Consider the following 18,058-nt stretch of genomic DNA (forward strand, 5'->3'; position numbering starts at 1 on the left):
GATCTTCCTGACCCAGGGATCAAACCAGGGTCTCTTGCATTGCAGACAGATTCTTTACCAACTGAGCTATCAGGGAAGCTTGAACATAAATATAGAATGGAAGAAATGTCACCTGCCCTGCTCTTTTCCATGCCCTGGCTTGCAGCAAGGTCTCAGGGAGGCTTGTAGACAGATCCCCCTGCAAATTAATTCAGTCCATGATGAATCAGGGCTGGTTCTCTTGGATGTGTTATGGATTAAGGGAGGTGATGGAGCAGCTTGTCCAGACAATAGGAGGGAAGTGAAAACTGACGGCCTGGAAGCAGCTTAGAGGGGCTTCCCAGGTGGCACTAGTGGTAAAGATCCTGCCTGCCAGTGCAGGAGATGGAGACATGGGTTCAGTCCCTGGGTGGGGAAGATCTCCTGGAGGAGGGTATGGCAATCCACTCCAGTATTCTTGCCTGGGAAATCCCATGGACAGAGGACCCTGGCGGGCTACAGTCCACGGGGCCGCAAAGAGTCAGGCACGACTGAAGTGACTTAGCATGCACACATGCTGTACGTGAAGAAAGTGGAAGTGGAAAGGTTTTACCTAAAACTGACAAAGGATCCCTTTGTTCCAGGGCCTCCTGCAAAAAATAAGACGTCAGGGTCTGGTGTCAAGTTGTCTGGGTTCAGATCACTGGAGAGTTTCTGAGCTGCTCTCTGTCTACCTTTCCGCCCCAGGAAAGGGAAGATTACAGTTAAGACCTGATTCGTGTGGTTCTGTGAAGAGTTCTGTGAGTTCATCTGTAGGTCTGGCCATTAGCAAGGGTTAGTGACTAGTAGCTGTTTACTGTATGTCTCATCATGCAGTAAAATCTCATCTGTCTGATCATGGAGTCCGAGAGCATGGAATTATGCCAACCGTAATCGCCACTTTTAACGATCCCAGTTATCACTGCCTGAACTTTGAGACACGTGAGGTCCAGAGTCTCTCATCACTGATGTCCTCATTAAATTTCTCTTAAAATAGACATCCTTCCGAAGCAGCAGCTCTCACAGGGTCAAGGACTGTCACTCATCTTTCCTCCGTAACAGAACTACTGTGGCATTCTGAGTTTATCTGACGATATAATCAATAAACATCTCAGCGTGTACCTGGGGCCAGATCATCCTCTGGGTACTAGAGACACAGTCTGGACAAAGATAAAGTCCTCAGAACACCTCAAGAGAGAGCTCGATAAGGAGAGTGCAATCATATGAAATGGTAGGAAGGAGATGGTAGGTGAAGAGGGAAAAAGGAGTGGTATGGTGGTGGCCGTGGTGGCATCAAGAAATGTGGGGTAAAATTGAGAGGAAAAACCTTGGAAGGAGGAGGTGATGTTGGAACCAAGAATTAGATTAGGGAGTCGACGTTTAGAGACTGGACAAAGGCGAGAATCTTTATCACTAAGAGGCGGTGGTCAGAGGTGGCTGGAGGAAATGAGGTCTGTCGGTCTCAGACAGCGAAGATTTAGGTCAATAAATTCATCTTTGGCAATCAAGCCAGCACAATATCCCCATCATTTTTTTTTCCCTTTCGAAAATGTACATCTCTGTCCAAGTTCTTGCCAGTTCTTTCCACACATCCTCCTCGGACCTGTAACGGCCTAGAAACTTCTGGGTAATTTGGATTTGACTAAAACTTTTGTACCATGACGTTATGTAAAGAGATTCAATTATGGTGCGCAATGTTTTGTGAGTAACTGCCGCCCATAAAAAGTTAATTAATCAGGGCTGTGTCAATTTCCTTGTGCCATGTCAATTTGCTGCCAGGTAATTAATCACTAATCACCCACCAAACAGCAGGCGGGGGTGGGGGGAAGCATCCTCGAGCCATTTATTGTCTTTCTCCAAATAAATGGCACGTGCAGCCGGCAAGAAACACATCTTGCCTTTCATAATATTTTTATCGACACTTTTGCAAGTTGTAATAGACTGCACCAACAAGCAGCTGCAGTTCAATGGAATATGAATATTAAAGAAACAAATGAGCGGAGATTTATAGGACATTGCGTTTCTGTTATGTCAGTTTTGAGATTAAACCGAGCAAATGAACAGTGAAAAATTACTCTTCCATGTGGAGAATGGTGATTAGACTTGTACATTAATTAGAAATTTTTGTTTTCCTATTCAATGCATTTCAAATGAGGATGTCCTGTAAGAAACTGTTTGTCCAAAACGTAGATTTATTCACTTCTAAACAGCAGTGTTTAATATCAACATGCATTTTAAAATGAAACGAGAGCCGATCCCAAATGTGAGTTTCAGGGATGAATAGATGTGTGTATGAAAACCAGAGAGTCCAACAAATTAAGTGGCCATTTTGGTCTTTTTGTCAATGACTGCCTGAATGCAAGACTCCCTTCTTACTCCTAAACCTGGAAATGACTGAATTTTAACAAAACTGAAAGCCTTTCCATTTTTACTTTGACCTAGAACCAAATGTGGTCCATCATATTAAGTTTTCCATTTGGTCTTATTTAAAGACAGTGACCTTACTGTGTATACATTTTGTGTTACAAACCAATTTGATGTATCTTTCTTTGAGATCTGTCCTGCAAATTGCAAACATTTTTTCGCCATGTGGAAAATAAGTCATCAGGTTTTTATGTGGGCTTTTTTGGACGATGCGTTGTGATGTTTATCACACAGTGCTCTGCCTGTGAAATTGAGCCATCTCTGGTTGTTTATTTCACCTCGGTATGTTACCTATTATGCCACTTCTTAATTTATGGTCCAGCTCATGGAACGGGAGTTCCCTCGAGGGGAATCCTGCAGAACCGTGAACCTGCTGCTGAAACCGCATCTGTACCCCCAGAATTGTGTAAGTGAATATTTCCTACCATAAATTACCCGCGGAATAATTCAACCCCCAAATGAGCAGGAACATCTCTGTCTTAAAACATTTCAGGGGTGGGGGAGGGGGAAGGTGGCATTCACGAAGCAAAAAAGAGGAAGAACAGACAAAGAGAGAGCTTCCCCCACCCGCATCCATCCTAAACAGCACACCTTTTCAGGGCATCTGGCAACCTCATGCAAATTCAAACCCATGCACAAATGCAAAGAATAATTGCCCGTTAAAGCAGTTGTATATTTTTATGGTTTTGATGCAGAGTCTGCCCCCCCCCGTCGGGTTTTGCATCTGCTGTTCTTCCATCTCTCCCAGAGCTCTAAAACTTTAATATGCAGTTTATAACCCTCAAGTATTTTCCATGGGTTTTGTTGTGTTCCTTCTCTTGGGATTTCCGGGCTTGCTGAGATGATCTCATTTGTGTTTATTTTCGAAGGTAAGCACCACATTCGTAAAAGAGACAGAGGGAAGGGCTCACGCGTTCGTCGCTGTAAATACATTGAACTCGAAGCTGCTCGGAGGTGGGAGGTGGGGGCGTCTGTCTTGCGGGGGAGACAGGCAATAAGCAGTTGACACTTTGGTAAATGGCCCATTTGTCTGGTTGATACACCCACACATCTTCCCTTTAAAAATGTTGATTTGCCTTGATACTTGAGCACATCACAGCATGCCTCTGGTTACATCCCTGAAGTTTCCGTTTCATTGAGTTCAGCGGTGGAGAACTCCTTATTCCTAAGAGCTGAGACGGTTGCTCTGCTAACCTCGTCCCTCTCTGCTCTGGATATAAATCTAGCTGAAGGTTGGGAGTGGGTGGGCTGCGGATGTCGAGGTGTCAACAAGATGTGCAATTGGCATTTGCTCCAGAAGCTCAGGCCCTGTTTTCTTGGAGAGAAACTCATTTTTAGCTTATGAGCTAAATCCAATTTTCATTGCAGTGATACCAGATTTTTCACTTTGATTCATGCTGGAGCAGGTTAAAGAAGGAACGTTTCCAGTATAATGAACCTGTGCTTTTTTTCCCCCTCCCTTGTCTCCCTCATGCCAAGAACTAAGGATTTATTTGGTACCCACGAAGAAGCCTGAATACTTTCCATTGTTTGCCATTGATGGTCTGTTTACATGCTTATTAACTTGAAGCTCAACTAGAAAAAAAAAAATCAAACTCCAGCGTTGGGGTTCAGAAATGCCTCTAATTTGGTGTCTTTTCTTTCAAACATTGTTCTTTAATTAACAAAGAGGCATTTACAAATATTGGACAGGGTGACGGGTGAATGACTTTTATTAGCATCGATTTACTCTGTTTTGGTAGTGGAGAGGACATTGTGCGTTTCCCCTTGGCCTTTTGCATTGGATTTATTAAACACGTGTTGCCCACTTCCTACATGAAAACTCCTGAACTGGGATATTGATAGATGACATAACTTTCAGCAAAAGAGACAAGTCATGCTGCAATGTAAACACATAATTAAGATGTCTTCTTATTACCAAACCCAAGTTCATGTGACCAAAGCACAGTGAGACCAAACAATACCTAAATGTCAGAGTTTGGGTGCAGGAAAGGTTTATTGGCCTGCAGGGTGATGCAAGGAGAGGGATGACTCAAAACACCCCGAATTCTCTGAAGGGCTTCAGCAAAGCATTTTTAAAGTCAAGGCAAGGGAGGCGCTTGGTCGGTTGTTGCAAGCTTCTTGATGTCAGAATCCTTTGTTCTTGTAACTCTCCATGTAGGTCTGATCACTATATTCCTGTAAACCTCCAACAAGACAAATGTTACTCTCTGTTTTGCAACTTTTTATCTCCATGTGAATGGAAAAGTGTTATACCCTTAAAGATGAGAGCCTTGAGAATGGGCAATCCTATTTTAGGCTATAGGCAACATATAGGAAAGTCTGATGGCTCAGCGGATAAGAGAATCTGCTTGCAATGCAGGAAACACAGGATTTGAGTTTGATCCCTGGGTCTGGAAGATCCCCTGGAGGAGGAAATGGCAACCCATTCCAGTATTCTTGCCTGGGAAATCCCATGGACAGAGAGGAGCCTGGCGGGCGGCAGTTCATGGAGTCACAAAGAGTCAGACACAACTGAGCGACTTAGCACAGCGCAGTACATTCTTTTTACATGGTTCAAGGATAAAGCCATTTTAGTTTTGTTTAACCTATATCCAAATCACCTAAGTATACATTTCACATATGCAGTTAACCATGCTCTATAAGCCAGGAGACCCGGTAGGCAAGTAAAAATAAATAGATCAGCTCCTACCATCCCACCAGGGTCTAAAGGAAGCTTGACAAACAGTTGTGGTGTTTTGCCCTTGAATTTGACCATTTATCTTAGTTGCAAGACAAGAGAGCCACACTGTCCTGAGCCAGCCATAGGGGGGATGTCCTCTCATGGAGACAGGAAGAAACACAGAAGGCACAGCTGTCAGTCAGGCAAGGCAGGGATTATAAGGATTGCTGTTTTCCAGTGTTCCTTGTTGCACACATTCATTGCATAAAGACTCAGATTTGCTGGGTTGCTAGGGAGCTCCACGTGGGGCTGTGTGCAAGAAGCAACGTGACCAAATACCTTTTACTGACCAGATGGGTACCACCTGTCTGGGTGTGGGGGGAGTTTGAGCTCAACTTCTCTGAGAACGAGAAACCAATCTCCAAACCCTAATGCTGTGCAGCAATAAAGGTGAATTTAAGTGAATGAGGGTGGGCAATAATTCCCAGCGCAGAGCATTTACCCAAATCATCTCCCTTTTCATCAGAATCACACATATTCCAAGTCTGGTTGCTATTTTTGGGTCAGGAGTGTAGCAGTTTTTATAAAGATGACTGAGATCTCATGTATTATTTGCACACTGTATTTCTGCAAATCTTGGGCAGCATGCTTTTTATAAAGGACAGGGTTATGGTCCTTTTAAAAGAGACAAACATGGGTTCATCATCAAAGCATGTCCAGGCATAGTATTAGGTAGCTGATACCTTGCTGTGCTAGGCAATTTCCTAAATCAAAGAGCAGAACAGATGGAAAACACTGCCCGCATGGAGCTTGCATTTTAGCTATGGAGAGCTTTCCCTTCATATCTGTGATCCAAGTTACTTGATTGCTAGTACACCCAGGAAGATTTGGGGTAGGCTTCTTCAGAAAGAGATTACAAAATAAAAGGGAGGGAGGGAGGAATGGATGCCTAATCCATTCTGTGTACCTTGACACTGAATTCAATCTCAGAGAGTTTTGGATGAAATAGAAAAGAATAGCTTTATTGCTTTGTCAGGCAAAGAGGGCCACAGCGTTTTGCCTTCAAAACTGTGTGTCCTGACCCGGAGGGGGTGATGAGGAGTTTTATGGTAATGGTTCAAAGAGGAGGAAAGCCTGACTAGCTCCTGGACATTCTTCTGATTGGTGGTGAAGCAAGTGGAAGTCCGCATCACCAATCTTCTATTTCCAACTGGTCTGGGGTCTGTGTGCTGGTGGGCAGCATGCAGTTAACTTCTCCCACCTGGTGGGGGTTTCAGAATCTGCAAAACAACTCAAGGATATTATTAAGTGTACCCCTTAAGGAGGATCCGAGACCCTACCCCCGCAAGGCTACACTGCTGTTTCTTGGCTGCTGCTGCTTTGTCTCTGCATCCCCTCCCTTCCCTAATTAGCAACTGTTTGAACCTGCCTGTTGGAACTCAGGGAAAGTCTTGGAGGCTGAATGAAGCCGATTTCCTGTAATCAAGGAACGGGAAACACAGAAAGGCTTTTGTGCCCAGGAGCCCCACTGGGTCCTGTTTGGTTTCAGGAATGAGGGAGGGAGGGAGAGAAGAGGGGAAGAGAAGGGAATATTCATCAATGACAGTGATTAACTAGAGACTTCATGAAGAGACCCCTTGGCCAGCTCTAGACGGCAACAAGAAGGGATAGCTGAGCAGACATCCACCTGGGAGGCTTACATGCATGCTCCTGTAACAGGAAGCCCCTGTTAAAATTTGTTGTGGTTGCTCAGTCACTAAGTCATGTCCAACTCTTTGCAACCCCATGGACTGCCGGCTCCCCTGTCCTTAACTGTCTCCTGGAGTTTGCTCAAATTCATTCCTGAATATTCATTGGAAGGACTGATGCTGAAGCTGAAGCTCCAACACTTTGGCCACCTGATGCAAAGAACTGACTCATTAGAAAAGGCCTTGATGCTGGGAAAGATTGAAGGCAGGAGAAGGGGACAACAGAGGATGAGATGGTTGGATGGCATCACTGACTCAATGGACATGAGTTTGAGCAAACTCCAGGAGACGGTGGAGGACAGAGAAGCCTGGTGTGCTGCAGTCCATGAGGTCGCAAAGAGTCAGAGATGACTGAGCATATGAACAGTGACAACATGTCCATTGAGTTGGTGATGCCATCCAACCATTTCCCCCTCTGCTGCCCCCTTCTCCTTTTGCCTTCAATTTTTCCCTGCATCAGGGTCTTTTTCCATTGAGTCAGCTCTTCGCATCAGGTGGCTCCTTATCTTACCTGAGGGCACTTGGCCTCCCAGGAAGTTGATGTGCGGTCCTTCCCTTGCTCCTTTAACAACCAGAATCTCTTTAATGCGCCCTGCTTGGAGTAGCCCAAAGAGCTTGGTATGAAGACCTGCAAATCCCTTATCCTGCATTGAGAAGGCTATTTTCTCCCTGCAGCAAAGAGGGGTACGCAGCAGCATCCTGGCTTTCCCCTTCTAGCAGCTTGCATTCCCCTCGCTCTACTGCTGAGCTTCTGTTTCATGTTCTATCTCAACATCTAAATCCTCCAAGAATTATTGTAAAACCTGCTTGTCGCTGAGAGGGATCTTGTCTGGCTCACTCCGTGCCGCAGCCAACGATAATGAATGGGTCAGCATAATTACTGCGTTTCCTCACACAGGCAACCAGCTGCTCTGCCAGATTGTGAATTTTTCATTTGCTTTATTTCAAAATCCAGGGTGTTCCTCCGCAAACTTAATATTTGAACTGTGGCAAGATCGCGTTAGAATCAAAGGCTCACTCGTTCCTTTTCTCCCCAGTGTTGAAGCCAACATCTCCTATCTCACAACTCTAGGCCTTTTAGGATATTTGGATTGCTCCGCTTTCCCCATTGAGGTTGATACCTCTTGGCAATTTCAAGGATAGTAGTTGGGCTTCCCAGGTGGCACAGGGGTGAAGAATCCACCCGCCAGTGCAAGAGATGCAACAGACGCGGGTTCTGTCTCTGTGTTGGGAAGATCCCCTGGAGGAGGTAGTGGCAGCCCACTCCAATATTCTTGCCTGGAGAATCCCATGGACAGAGGAGCCTGGAGGGCTACAGTCCATGGGGTCGCGAAGAGTCACACTCAACTGAGCGACTGAGCACAGCTGAAACACCAGCTAAGAAACATGGATGCGGAGGGGCTGGCAAGCTGAGAGTTAAGTAATGCTATATGATTTGTCTTGACTGACAATTTTTTTTAAAAAGATTAAGAAATAACCTGGATGGTCTTCTGGGACATAAAGAGAAAGATAAAATCATTCTGGCTTTGTTCTACCATCCTGGCATTTTACTAGCATCATCAGAGAAGGATATGGTAGAATCCAAGAAACAGGCTGGCTATTGGCTATTCAAGAACACACGAAGAATTCCAGAGGGTAGTCAGTCTGTCTTCAGCTTCCAGGTCAAGAGTTATAGTCCAGTCTGTGCAATCCCATGAATATAGGATTGGGAATAACTGCTGTGGGAAATTCCACTTTCTTCCCTCCCCAGCCTCCTGCCACTGACATGCAGTTACAAACCTACTGTCCAAGAACTCTGGAACTAAGGGGAGCTGATGGAGTGAAAGGCTTCTACTCTTTCTTTATTTTTTCTCTTTTTATTGAAGTGCTGATTTACAATATTGTGGTAATTTATGCTGTACAGCAAAGTTATTCAGTTACACACGTATTCTTTTTCATATGTTTTACAAATATTTTTTCTCTTTCCTTCTATTTTTTTTAAACTATGAAAGCGTGATAACACAATTACAAGAGACTTGGAAAATACGGAACAAAATTACATATAGTTCCACTATATGTTACGATTATTTTTTAAAGTAGATAAATTAATATTTTTATTTGGAGTTTCCATATCAAACTCAAAAATTGATAGAATGAATAGACAAAAGAGTAGAAGGATACAGTAGACCTGAAAAGCACCATGAACCAATTCAACATAATGAAGATTTATACAATTTTCACACAACACCAGGATACAAATTCTATTCAAGTTCCCATAGACTATAAACTAGGAGACATTGGAACATATCCAGGGACCTAAAACAAGGTGCAAAAAAATTTCATGGTGTAAAGTAATTGGAGTCCTACAGAGTCTGTTTTCTGATATTCTTTTTAAATTTTTTTTCCATTATGACTTATCACAGGATACTGAATATAGTTCCCTGTGCTATACAGAGGACCTTGGTGTTTATTCATTCTTTATATAAAACCTTACATCTCCTAACTCCCACCTCCCTGTCCATCCCTTTCTGAACCCCTTCCCCCTGGGCAAGCACCTGTCTGTTCTGTTCTGTATGTGGAGGGCTTCCACTCTTGAACATGATGGCAGGGAGGAAGGCTGTTTGGATGTAGACAGAGGCAACTTTAAGATAATATGACACACAACACCCTGTGAGAGGTTAGGAATTCTGCAAAATACATGCTCTGGGAGAGGGCAGCTTGGATGTGTTGCCTTGCCTCTGGGAAAGAGCCTCCTGGGCTGAGGCCTCTCTGAGCCTTTATCTTCCTATCTGACCAAGAGAAGCTGGGTCCTTCCCAGCCTTGCACATTGCTACCAACACTGTCTAAAATCCCAAGAGAGACTGAACAGGGGAGACAGGGCTGTGGACACGAGGAAACCCATCCTGGTTCTTGTTCATTCCACCTGTCTCCCTCTCTAATGGGAGATACTTCAAGCTCCTGTTAGGCAAACAGGGTGAGAGGAGAAAAAGGATCAAGGAGAGAATGGATAGTCCGTCAGTCATTTGTTTGGACCACATCCCAGGGCTTCATTCACTGGTCTTTAAGTCATCTAGAATCAACTGTGTCCAATATCTAGAACCTACTGTGGACAAAATCAGGGGGCTTCTGCTGACATGGGGGGGATGCATGGGGAAATGCAAGGATGAATGGGATACGGTGGGGCCCCTCAAGAAGCTGGCTGATGAATAGAAGAAGTAAACATAATAAATAAGTGATTTTCTTCTCCAGACCAGTACCCACGAGAGGCTGGGTATTCTTTGAACTAGAGTTCCGGGAGAAATGAAGTCTGGGGTTGCTGCATTAATGGTGTTAATGCACTTCCCTTGGGTTTCCCAGGTGGCGCTAGTGGGAAAGAACCCGCTTGCCAATATAGGAGACAGAAGAGATGTGGGTTTGATCCTTGGTTTGGGAAGACCCCCCCTGTGGAAGGAAATGGCAACTACTCCAGTATTCTTTTTTTTTTTTATATAGTTTATCTATGTTTATTTTCAATTAACAGAGTATTTTAGTTAGGCTCAGTTTTAAAAAATGACTATTTTTTTGCTCACATCAAATCTTAAGGACTGATTGTGAGTCTCTCTTTGTTAGATTTCTTTTTTTTCCATTTTATTATTATTTTTAATATAAATTTATTAATTTTAATGGAGGCTAATTACTGTATAATATTGTATTGGTTTTGCCATATATCAACATGAATCTGCCATGGGTGTACACGGGTTCCCCATCCTGAACCCCCCTCTCAACTCCCTCCCCATACCATCCCTCTGGGTCATCCCAGTGCACCAGCCCCGAGCATCCTGTATCATGCATTGAACCTGGACTTACTCCAGTATTCTTGCCTAGGAAGTCTCATGGACAGAGGAGCCTGGCAGGCTATAGTTGAAAAGAGTCAGACACAGCTGAAGCAACTTAGCACACGTGCACGCACTTCCCTTACCTTAAGACTTTCTGAGCCTCTAATATATTAATAGATCTCCTGGGACAGTGGCTTTCCAAATGTATTTTCCTAAAAGAGCATCCCCTCCATGGGATTCACTGCAGGTAACAGTGCCTACTGAGAGTGGGATGGGACTGGCATGACCAGCATGGTGAGAGCCTGTGATTCAGGGACTAGAAAGAGCAGCAAGGTGGGGTGATGTCCTCAGGTTTCATGGACCTGATGCATTAGGATTTGCAGACATCCTAGGAGGAAGCGCATCCCAGGCAGAGAAAGCTGTGTTAATTATAATGGGTCTCGAGCATCAGGCTTACTTTCCCTCCTGACTCTTGACCAAGTCACTTGGCTCAGAGAATTTCCACACCACCACCCCTGGGAAGATAACCCTGCCCACACTTTCTTTTTCAGAGTTGAGTCCTCATACTTCTCTGTAGTTATGGTTGTTGTATAAATGGTTTTATAAGCTATGTAAATGGATAGGGGGCTGATGGGATCTTAGTAGTGATTTGTCCATAGGAGCATGAGGGGTCTGTACACGTCTGATGCATACACTTGTCTGTAGGTACAGTATATTTCAATTAAAACATTTTAACCAGCAATATAGGCTCATAAAGACTCCCCCCCATGGCTCAGCAGTAAAGAATCCATCTGCCAATGCAAGAGCCACAGGAAACTCGAGTTCTATCCCTCAGTCGGGAAGATCCCCTGGAGAAGGAAATGGCAACTCTTCCAGTATTCTTGCGTGGGTAATCTCATGGACAGAGGAGCCTGGCAGGCTACAGTCTGTGGGGTCACAAAAGAGTCAGACATGACTTATTCAACTGAATAAGAAGCAACCCTAGATACCTAAAGGAAAATATGGGGAAAAAAGTAAAACAGAGTGGAGAAAAGCTATGAGTAGACAAGTAACATTTTCTCATGAAGTTTAGCCTCAGAGATAACTAAGAACACATTGAAGTATGTATGTATTTGTACATTATATACATATGCACGTATATATAAATAGGCATGTATACATATTCCCGCACACATGCACACATACGTGTGATATGCACACTAATGCCCACGAATATTTTATATACACGTATATACATAATCAGGCTTCCCTTGTGGCTCAGCTGGTGAATCTGACCTGAGTTTGATCCCTGGGTTGGGAAGATCGTCTGGAGAAGGGAACGGCTACCCTCTCCAGTATTCAGGCCTGTAGAATTTCATGGACTGAATAGTCCACAGGGTCACAAAGAGCCGGACACAACTGGGCAACTTTCACTTCACTCTACATAATCACTTACACATGTACACATACTTATGTGTAGGTGTACATATACACCTATGCATATTGCATGTTCATCCACATATGTATCATGCACAATACCTATATTGGCCAGGTATGCATGTTAATAGGCAGATGTGAGAACCCAGCACACACACATCTTGCAGTCTACCTTTTTAAAAAGTTAAGTTTATGCAGTGAGCATTTCCCCTGTTAGTAAGAATCGTTTGTGGGTGTTTGTCCTAGATATTGGTCCCAGGGATCACTGACTGCGTTAACCCATCCTCTGTGGAATTGAACCTTGGTCTCATCCCTCCAGCCTGCCTTTAGAAGTCTGACTCCTGGAAGGAAGGGGTGTGGGTGTCCGGCCCTGGCCTACCGGGAGCAGGGTCCTGAGTGTGTGTGTTGAGTGGGGACAGTTCCCCCAGAGGCAGGCGCGATCTGAACCTTCTGTTCTCTCCTCTCACCCACAGTGCCCGGCTTCCCGTATCCAGCCGCCACGGCCGCGGCCGCCTACCGAGGGGCGCACCTGCGTGGCCGTGGCCGCACCGTGTACAACACCTTCCGGGCCGCGGCGCCCCCGCCCCCAATCCCAGCCTACGGCGGGTAAGTGGGGAGCCCCCCACCGCGGGCGGGCCTCCCGCCCCAGCACGCCAGCCCTCGCCCCGATCCCTGCGTGCGATGGAGTGCATGCCCGCCTTGACCGCCCCTCCGGAACCGCCCAGCATGCAGCCCGCCCGCTTGCAGTACAGCACCTTGCAGAGTCTTGAAAAATGAGTGTAATTTGTCTTGTCATGCTTGGTGCCTTTAAGCATTCTACATGTCACATGTTGTTATGGAAATTCTCTCTGAGACTGAATGCTGGAGAACAGAGAAATGGTTACAGCCCAAGACGTCTTTCTGATGATTGCAAACATCTGGTGATTAAGGAGGTTGGATCACATACTCCCCTTGAGTCTCTCTGTTGGGGGTACCGGGAGGGTTTAAGATGGAAAAATCACCAGGGTGGCCTTGTCCCCCTCCCCAAAGATATCCTGTGCTTCAAAGTGTATGAATCTTTGGCCCAGAAGAGAAAATTAGGTGAGGAGGTGTACTTTTGAAGCTCAAAGAAATTGCAATTGACTCATTGCATGGGATTTTTCCAAAATAGTTTGCTTTCCTTTTTCCCTCTTTGAGAAGTTGTTTGTAGATTAATTTGTTCCCCATGGCCCATTTGGTCTTTCTTTGCATGGACTTTGCTGTTGCCAAGTGAATCTCAAGGAATGGTGGTGAATGCTATTTAAAAAAAAAAAAATGGTACTGGTATAATGGGCTGCAGTTTCGAAGTGCTACCCTTTCTGCTTTGCTATTAGGAATCTTCCTGGTACATTCTGGGTCCCTGGCATGCTGTTAGGAATTCTTCTAGAATATTAGAATATTCTGGCCCCCTGGAGTCGGAGAGAGGGAAGTCCCTAAAGCAGTAGTCCTCACAGGACACTGGGAAAGTCTGGAGACCTTTTGGGTTGTTGTGATACCATCTACTGGGTGGATGTTGTGATAGCATCTACTGGGTGGAGGCTGGGGATGCTGCTAAAAATCCTACAGAACACAGGATGGCCCCCCGTCCAGCCCCCAACACAAAAAGTAACCAGGACCCAAATGTGGCTTTCCCAGCGGCTCAGTGGTAAAGAACCTGCCTGCCAATGCAGAAGACTCAGGTTTGATCCCTGGGTTGGGAAGAGCCCCTGGAGGAGGACATGGCAACCCACTCCAGGATTTTTGCCTGGAAAATCCCACAGAGGAGCCTGGAGGGCTACAGTCCATGCGATTGCAAAGATCTGGACACAACTGAAATGACTGAGCATACACACACACAAGGAAAGCTCAGCAATACCCAGCACAGTCTGGCACAAGTCTTCTCTGGTCAAGGACTAGGCTTTCTGGTCTCTAGAAAGAATCTAGTTATATTCAGGATTGTGTAAAAGGGTTAAATGCATTTTCTATAGCTCTTCAGCTTATCTGTCTTTTAGAAAACCTGAATAAGCCTAGATCATGTCTATTATGTTGATGACAAAGGGAGACGCTCTTTGTTCATTATTTATTCATATCTCACCCATTCCAGTGTAGAGCATTTGAAGTGTTTTAAAAACAAATGCTCAGAAATAAAGTTAAGGATATTAAGAAATGAGACCCAATGAAATCATCAGGAAGGGGAAATAAAAGCAGAGAAATAAGGCAATGTCCATCATTTCTTAAATAATCATTAGACTTAGATTAATTCTGAGCTTCTTAGGGCAATTCTGAGCTGCTACTGCAAAAAAGTGTTTTTTTTTTTTTTGTTGGGTTTTTTTTACTGAAAAGGTGGAGGATCATAACAAACCAAGGATGAATTGACCTTAAATTCTCACAGTCCTCCAAAATAATACATCTGCGCGTCCTAAGCCTTTTATATCTGACCATGTGTTGTGAGGAATCATTGGTTATATAGTGATTATCTCCCGTCCACGGTATTGAGCCCACTTTATAGATCCAGAAAGGCAGAAACTAAGATTTATCATTGCCAAGGTCACATAATGAGTAATGAAGAAAAGAAAGAATTACCCTCTGGGCTCATGTGATGACTGAAGCAAGATTCATAAGCCATACATGTAAAATTGCATATTTATATCATATTAGTTTGTCTGAAAATCATTTTCTTACCTCAGAAGATGGAAATTGTCGCTTTCGGTCTATGTACCCTTGATATCTCATTACTATATCAGACAGAAAAATAAAATAAAATTATATGGCTTATCCTCATATGAGCAATTTATTTTTAAAAATCTCTGAATAACACACCTGCTGTAAAATTGAAATTTGCTAACTTGTAATGAACTTGCTCTTTGCTAGGAATAACCAGGCATAACTAATGAATGCCACGTTTGCCAGGGACTTAGGTGACTCCAAGCGATAAAACACATTGTTGGTGACTGCTTTGTACATGATTTCATTTTAATATTCCAGCCATCTTCCTAATCATTTTGGTTGTAATGGTAGATTGTACCTCTTTGCTGGCAATATTATGGCTGGAATTCTGAAATCATACTTAGTAGAAAGATAAAATTCTCAAGACAGGAGGACTAGAACATTTAGAAAGGCTAGGGATGTGTATGCTCGTGTCTGCATGTTTTATTAGAGCAGAGTACTGGTCAAAAGAAGGAAATTCAGCCAGTTGCCTGGGTGTTTTGCTGGATTATAAACTGCCTGGAGTGCACTGATTATAAATTGCCTGGAGTACATTGGTACCAAGTGAAAAAGTGTGAACTCAGCATCTTCCGTGAAGGCTCCTTTTCCTTCATTGTCTTAAGCTGAAGGAGTCCATAGGAGGAGGGGCAGAAGGAGCAGTTTATCCTTAAAAAAAGAGCACCAAGGAGGACACAGAGCAGACCTTGGCTGGAGTGGAGAGCCCTGATCTCTGTTGACTGAAGCAAGTAGCAGAGAGGTTGCAAAACCCACGTCTCTTTCCAGGAAGTGACGTCATCAGGATTCAGGTGTTCCCGGGGATGGTGTGGGTCTCCTGCAGTTTTTCATCTTCAGGGTCCTTTGGTTTCCCAGTTTCTAGATTTGACTCTCTTTCTTGCAGTCCAGTTCAGCTTAACATTGCCTCTCTCAGCTCCATGAGCTGAGGATGCTAAAGCAGATGGCACCTTTGAAGGAGTTTCTTACAGGCAGGCACAGGGAACACCATAGATGCTAACAGTTTTAACACATGTGGACGTGGTAAGATAGGCTTTTGAGGGAGTGTTGTTGTTCAGTCACTCTGTCGTGTCCGACTCTTTGTGACCCCATGGACTGCAGCACGCCAGGCTTCCCTTGTCCTTCACTATCTCCCAGAGTTTGCTCAAACTCATGTCCATTGAATTGTTGATGCCATCCAAACATCTCATCCTCTGTCGCCCCCTTCTTCTAAATCAATTACACTTCAATTAAAATTTTTTATAATTAAAAAAAAAATTAAAATCAAAAAAGGAAAGAAAACCCAATCAGGAAAAATTCCAGTCATTTCCTAAGTTGTCCTGTTAAAATCTCATTCTGTGATTTTCCTTCACATTCAGAGATCCCCTTTTTTATAAGCCATCATCTAGCAAACTGCATTTTGGGGGGAGACTTTATTATTCCCCTTGTCACCAATTGAAGACACATCCTAAACTTCTGTTTATTGTAAAGAATCAAACCTGAAAACACTGTTATTAAAATCTCAACCAAAAATGTGCCATTTATCCTGTGTCCATATATAGCTTTTTTTTTTTTTGTGGGGGGAGGGAGAGTTTGGAAAACATCCACAGAACATCCATGGCCACTTTTGTGGAACCTTGGGTGACCCCTGGAAGTATCCAACATCATGGCAGTCACCCAGGAAGATTCACTCAGGGTGCCCTGGCATTCATTCATTTCCTTTTATTGATTTGGTTTTTTCCTCCACATCCTGACATTTTCTGAAGTTCCTCCCAGAGAATAAAGAACACAGGTTATGAAGAGCCTTATCTTCTCTTTCTCACATAGCTGAACAGAAAGTTATTGTGACATTAATGCATGATCATCCCTGGGGAGGGTAATTCTGCCTGGACCAGGATCACAGGAATGAGAGGAAAGCCTTAGATTGTGTTAGCTAACTCCTTATTGATTGTCAACATTAACTGAGTGAGAATGGGTGATAAGTTAGAAAGCTAATACCTACACAGTCAGTAGGATTGTTATACTCCTATAAAGACACAAACTACCAGACAGATAAGATTGCCTCCTGCTGTTCTGTCTCATACTGCCCTTGGTAGCTGACTTAATCTCTGTAGGCACAATTGCCTTAGCAGCTGGGTAAAGACAGTACCTGCCTCTGAAGTGTTGATAGAGGATGAAGTAGGGAGATGAGTGTGAGGTTACAGCTTCATCCATTCCATCAGATGGCAGGTGTTAAGCGAACTGTGGCTACTGTAGTTGCTGTTGAGATAGGAATTGACTTTTTATTAGCTGCCCATACGCCTCTCTTTCTCAAGGTCCCCTTTTGCTTGAGTTGAACACCCACATTTCTGCATCCATGAGTTACTTACCCCTGGGCTGTGGTGGGTGGGGTGGGGCGCCTGCTGTTAATTGACCTCCATCCCATGTAAGCCACAGAGATGGCTTTAGACAGAAGTACTTCAAGTGGCTAATGGAATCTGTAGATTGGAAACAAAATATTAACTAGTGAACAGGGTCAAAGAGAGTTGAAGGGACCATGTCATCCATATTTCTTCTTGCATTTGATCCCGAAGTCAGTGTCAGACACCATGTCCAGTCTGTCTTCCCAGGACTCACATCGGGGAGAAATTACCCATTGGGTGATTGTCATCTGAGGGAGCTTGTAGGCTGATGCTCTGTGGATAAAGATGGCAGGTGGAAGCATCAGAAACACATACTCCAGACTCAGTACAACACCAGATGTTACAGGACAGCGGTTAAACCATAATCCTCTCCCCCACAAAACCCTAAGAGATTGGTTTCATCAAGTTCTCGTTCTTGGTTAATTAATAAACAGCACCTTATTAAGTTTTGGGTTTCCCAGGCAACGCTAAGGTAAAGAACCCACCTGCCAATGCAGGAGACATAAGAGTGGGTGTGATCTCTGGGTTGGGAAGGTCCCCTGGAAGAGGGCATGGCAACCCACTCCAGTATTCTTGCCTGGAGAATCCCCTGGACAGAGGAGCCTGGCAGGCTACAGTCCCTGGGGTCCCAAAGAATCAGACATGACTGAATCGACTTAGCACGCACATATGTATCCAGTCCTACTATGTAACAGGCATCTTTTATGAGGATAGAAATATAAAGAACCATAAGAGATTTTTAAATTATTATCTTTATTCTAAGTGAAACATCCAGCATTTTGTGATAGGTTTTCATCTTGGCTCTCGGGATATTTTTGACCAAGGTATTCTGCACTTTCTCAGGTCATTAATTATGACACACGTGTGGTCAGTTGCTCAGTCGTGTCCAACTCTTTGTGACCACATGGGCTGTAGCCTGCC

At 44.1% G+C, this 18,058-nt stretch overlaps 1 protein-coding gene across 19 annotated transcripts in view; it reads left to right on the forward strand.

The window, feature by feature from the left end:
- The window catches only part of RBFOX1 (RNA binding fox-1 homolog 1), a 2,433,924-nt gene that overhangs the window by 2,353,749 nt on the left and 62,117 nt on the right, over positions 1–18,058 (forward strand). For all 19 annotated transcript variants that reach the window (XM_024984898.2, XM_059881313.1, XM_059881315.1 and 16 more), the window contains one exon: positions 12,515–12,647. In XM_024984898.2, coding sequence (XP_024840666.1) covers positions 12,515–12,647 — 133 coding nt within the window. The remainder of the gene's footprint in view (positions 1–12,514; positions 12,648–18,058) is intronic.

Source organism: Bos taurus, chromosome 25, assembly GCF_002263795.3.
Source record: "Bos taurus isolate L1 Dominette 01449 registration number 42190680 breed Hereford chromosome 25, ARS-UCD2.0, whole genome shotgun sequence".
In the NCBI taxonomy this organism is placed as follows: Eukaryota; Metazoa; Chordata; class Mammalia; order Artiodactyla; family Bovidae; genus Bos; species Bos taurus.